Source organism: Gossypium hirsutum, chromosome D03, assembly GCF_007990345.1.
Source record: "Gossypium hirsutum isolate 1008001.06 chromosome D03, Gossypium_hirsutum_v2.1, whole genome shotgun sequence".
In the NCBI taxonomy this organism is placed as follows: Eukaryota; Viridiplantae; Streptophyta; class Magnoliopsida; order Malvales; family Malvaceae; genus Gossypium; species Gossypium hirsutum.
Window position 1 is genome coordinate 7,636,773 of NC_053439.1, and position 3,997 is coordinate 7,640,769.

General features: G+C 38.2%; 1 protein-coding gene across 1 annotated transcript; it reads left to right on the forward strand.

Annotated features, from left to right (window-relative positions):
• Positions 1–2,834: 2,834 nt before the first annotated feature.
• Positions 2,835–3,726, forward strand: LOC107950917 (germin-like protein subfamily 1 member 13). The gene is made up of 2 exons (XM_016885825.2): positions 2,835–2,987; positions 3,063–3,726. The coding sequence occupies exons 1-2, from the start codon at positions 2,864–2,866 to the stop codon at positions 3,614–3,616; spliced, it is 678 nt and encodes a 225-aa protein (XP_016741314.1). The 5' UTR covers positions 2,835–2,863; the 3' UTR covers positions 3,617–3,726.
• The last annotated feature ends 271 nt before the right edge of the window (positions 3,727–3,997 follow it).

A 3,997-nucleotide genomic window follows, 5' to 3' on the forward strand; every position in this document is an offset into this window, starting at 1 on the left:
ATAAACATTAGGTAATTTCGCAACCTCTTTCACCCCGATTCGTTCCTCACACATGGATCCCTGGTTAGGATCGCCGAATTTTTATTTTTCGCTGTGCCATAGGGGTGCCGGCGATCCAATAGTAGCACCTACAAGAGCAGGCCCAATCAGTCATCGCATGTCGAGCTGCAAGGTCCACGAAGCCCCTCCCCTAACAGCATGCCTATCTAAATGTGAAGCCTGCAAAACACACGCAGGCCCAGCCTGCAAAAGAACTTGCCCATTAAGGGCCATATGGTTGACCGATGGCCTAGCGTTATAACCCAAAAGAGGACCAGAATTAGGGTTAAAAAACCCTTTCATCGCAGCATCAAGTTGAAAGCCAGCCATTTCTTGCCCAGTTGCTGTGCCCCTCGACAATGCTGGCGTCGAAAAACCATCATATTGCAGATCAAAATGGTAGTAACACCGTTGGGCTAAGTTACCAAGGCGACCATAGATCTGACATTGAACATGCCCTCTCTAACTCCGACCACGGCCACCATAGACAGTGCGACCACTCATCGGAGATGACATCAACATCAGAAAAGCACGAGCCGCATCGGCAGAGCTTACCATGTTGACCTGAATCGGGCTATCAAATGCAAGTTACTTTTAACGATTTTCACAATCCAGAAGAACTTTCACCAACCAATCAAGGCGCATTGGCTCCGGCACATTATGACAACCGCGTCAGATTCAATAGAAAGTCTGGCAAGAACCACATCAACCTGCTCACTATCGGTCAATGGGTGGCCGAAAGCAGCAAGGAGATCACAAAGGCGTTTAATCTTGGCCAGATATTCAGTGACAATAAGAGTTTCTTCTTTAAAGCATGCAATTCATGTTTGATTCTAGAGATCTTAGCACTAGAGATAGCAACAAACAATTGAGAGGCCTTACTCCAAACCTCGTGTGCTGTCGATGTACTTGTAAAAGACGAGAGCAGTTCTCCACTAATTGTGGATAAAATCCAAGAAGCAAGTAACTTATCTTGTTGGTTAAAGTAGATAAAATCAAGATTAGGAACTGACTTCCCTTCTGAATCAGGAACAAATCAAGGTGGAACAGCGACCATGCCAAGAACAAAAATAGTTAAGTCATACGTTTCAATGATCAATTTCATTTGATGTTGCCATTGAATGAACGTTTCTTCTTTCAGCTTCACAATGTCATGGCAAGGAAAGGATTGGACCACGTGGCAAAAAACATTATCAGCAACACCTTGTGAGGGTGGATGAAGACTAGTGGCAGATGGTGCGGAGTTGACTTCATTGGTGGACATAATAAGAGCGGTCGACGTTAGAGACCAAGAATAATCACCTCAGGAACTGAGCAACTGATACCATGATAGAATACTAACAAAGAACTAATCATAAGAAATCAAACTTAATATTGGATTTCATGTGAATCTATTCTTATTTTCATTAGAAGCTCAATATATGTATTTATACAACTCTCAGTAGATAACTGCTACTAACTGACTACTAACAATTTCTAACAGATTACTAATAGCTACAACTGCTTAATTGTTTTAACAAACTCTAACAGCTTTGGTTTTCCCAACATTAAATTGAAAGTGAATGAGACCAATACTGATACATCTCCAAAGTATTGGACTTTGGTATTGAGATGATTATCGGGGTTCGAAGTAACCAAGCCAACATAGAGTACGCGCCCTCCACAACGACTAGGATTTCGTTGGCACGAGGGGTTGAAGCCACCATTTGGTGCGTAGCTAATGAGATGTCAAGAGTGCCAAGTCTTGGCATTTGGGAAATATTGACCGGAGTCGCAGTTGATCCCTTTGGATTTGATGTGTTTCTAAAGTTGTTAAGCCTTGAGAAGAAGAAATCTTCTGCTTTGGCAAGATTTGGGTCCTTGCAGCACTTCCCATTATCAAGCACTGCATGAAAAACATGTTATTTCCATATTATGCCATTTAAATCTCATAGATTGTTTCAAATAGTTTAAGAGCAACAGGTAAAAGATCAGATGCATAGGCAAATGGGAAAACCAGAGTCAAGAGAGAATGCTAAGAGGAAATGAGAATATCACATCTCTGTTATGGAAATAGTCATTTCTGCCATCCCTGTAGTACTTGATTAATTAGACTTAATCCTTTTGGTACCTTGACTTCAGCAGATATGCAAGGCTGCTAAGGCAATCCAGGCCATACAAGATACAATTAATAGTTATTGTAAAACTTAGCAGCTGGGCAGGTTCCACATGCTGCTTCTTATTCAAATGTAAAATTCTGCATTTTTTAGTCATTCATTACAATATGATGCTGGCATATATATTTGATCTGATCATGTAAAGATTTTTCATGCATCTAAATATAAACATATGCAGTTATATACAAGCTTTCTGATTCTTACTGTCCAAGTATGACATCTAGGTGCTTTGTCTCTGATTCTCATCAAATCAGGGATATATTTTTAGGTACATAGGAAGCACGAATCAATTGAGCTAAGTTTTGAATTGTTGGTGTATTCAGACTCCGAGAACAAAATTTCTTGTAACAATACCGAGTACGAGTATCTACGTATTTCATTTTTAATTTTTTTCATATATTCATATGGGAAGATTAAAATTCCATGAGGATAAAGGCACAAAGTAGCTGAAGAATGATTGAATTAAGATTTCTCTAAAAAGCAATAATCATTATATACATAGACTTGCTAAAATTTTCATTTGTTTTATTTTCTTTTTTTTTTAATTAAAGAATGAACACGATAATGGAGCGGTTCAGTACAAACTGCAACTGTGTTATCTATAAATAGACATGCTTCCATCCTTCATCCCTTATCAAGTAGAAGACTGTTACTCGGTACTTAAAACCATGAAAGCTGTTTATTTCCTTGCAGCATTTGTCCTTTTGGGTTTGGCTTCCAAACTTGCCTCAGCCTCTGATCCCAGCCCTCTTCAGGATTTCTGTATAGCAGTTAATGATGCCAAAAATGGTGGTATATATATATACATGTTCTTTTGTATTCTTTGGATCTTCATCTTGGCATAATATTCTCTTTCCATTTATGCAGTTTTCATTAATGGCAAGTTGTGCAAGGACCCAAAGCTTGCAACTCCAGAAGACTTCCTTTTTTCAGGGCTCAATATTCCAGGAAACACATCAAATCAAGTAAGATCAATGGTCACTCCAGCCATTGTTTCAGGACTTAACACTTTTGGTATATCTCTTGTTCGAATTGATTTTGCACCGTACGTTGGTCTAAATCCTCTTCATACACACCCTCGTGCCACCGAAATCTTAGTTGTTGTCCAAGGCACACTTTACGTCGGTTTTGTTACGTCAAACCCAGATAATCGTCTCTTCACTAAAGTGCTATACCCTGGAGATGTCTTTGTTTTCCCACTAGGTCTGATTCACTTCCAGTTCAACATAGGGCATACCAATGCGGTTGCCTTTGCTGCTCTCAGTAGCCAAAACCCGGGGGTCGTCACCATTGCAAATGCAGTGTTTGGCTCAGACGCGGATATCAATCCTGATGTTCTTGCCAAGGCCTTTCAACTGGACAAGAATATTGTTAACCAACTTCAATCCCGGTTTTGGTCGGATAACGACAATAGGAATTAATGTTGACTTCTACAGCCCCATCAAACTTAACTATGTACCCAATTCTCTGCAATTGCTAATTTTATTTTACATTTTAATTCAAATTTAATTACTCTTTTTAATTTCGCTTCATCATATATTTTGTTTAATTCTTTTATTATTTTATTTTCATTAGATATGATGCCATTCATGCTCAACCAGTGCTATATACTATATTAAACGAAAATATTTTAATATTTATTCATAACATAATAAATACAACCAAATAGCATATAATATAAAAAATTAACATTAAAATTCAAACTTAACACTTTATTATACACAATGCGGGTATGCAAACTAATTTTAAATCTATTTACTTTAGTAATTAAGTCTCATTATAAATTTTAATCATATCAGATC

What these genes read in the sequence shown, in the direction of transcription:
- LOC107950917 (XM_016885825.2), top strand. Translation starts at nt 2,864, where the DNA reads ATGAAAGCTGTTTATTTCCTTGCAGCATTTGTCCTTTTGGGTTTGGCT. An exon ending in TAATGATGCCAAAAATGGTG is followed by an intron (nt 2,988 to 3,062) that starts GTATATATATAT and finishes CCATTTATGCAG; the next exon opens with TTTTCATTAATGGCAAGTTG.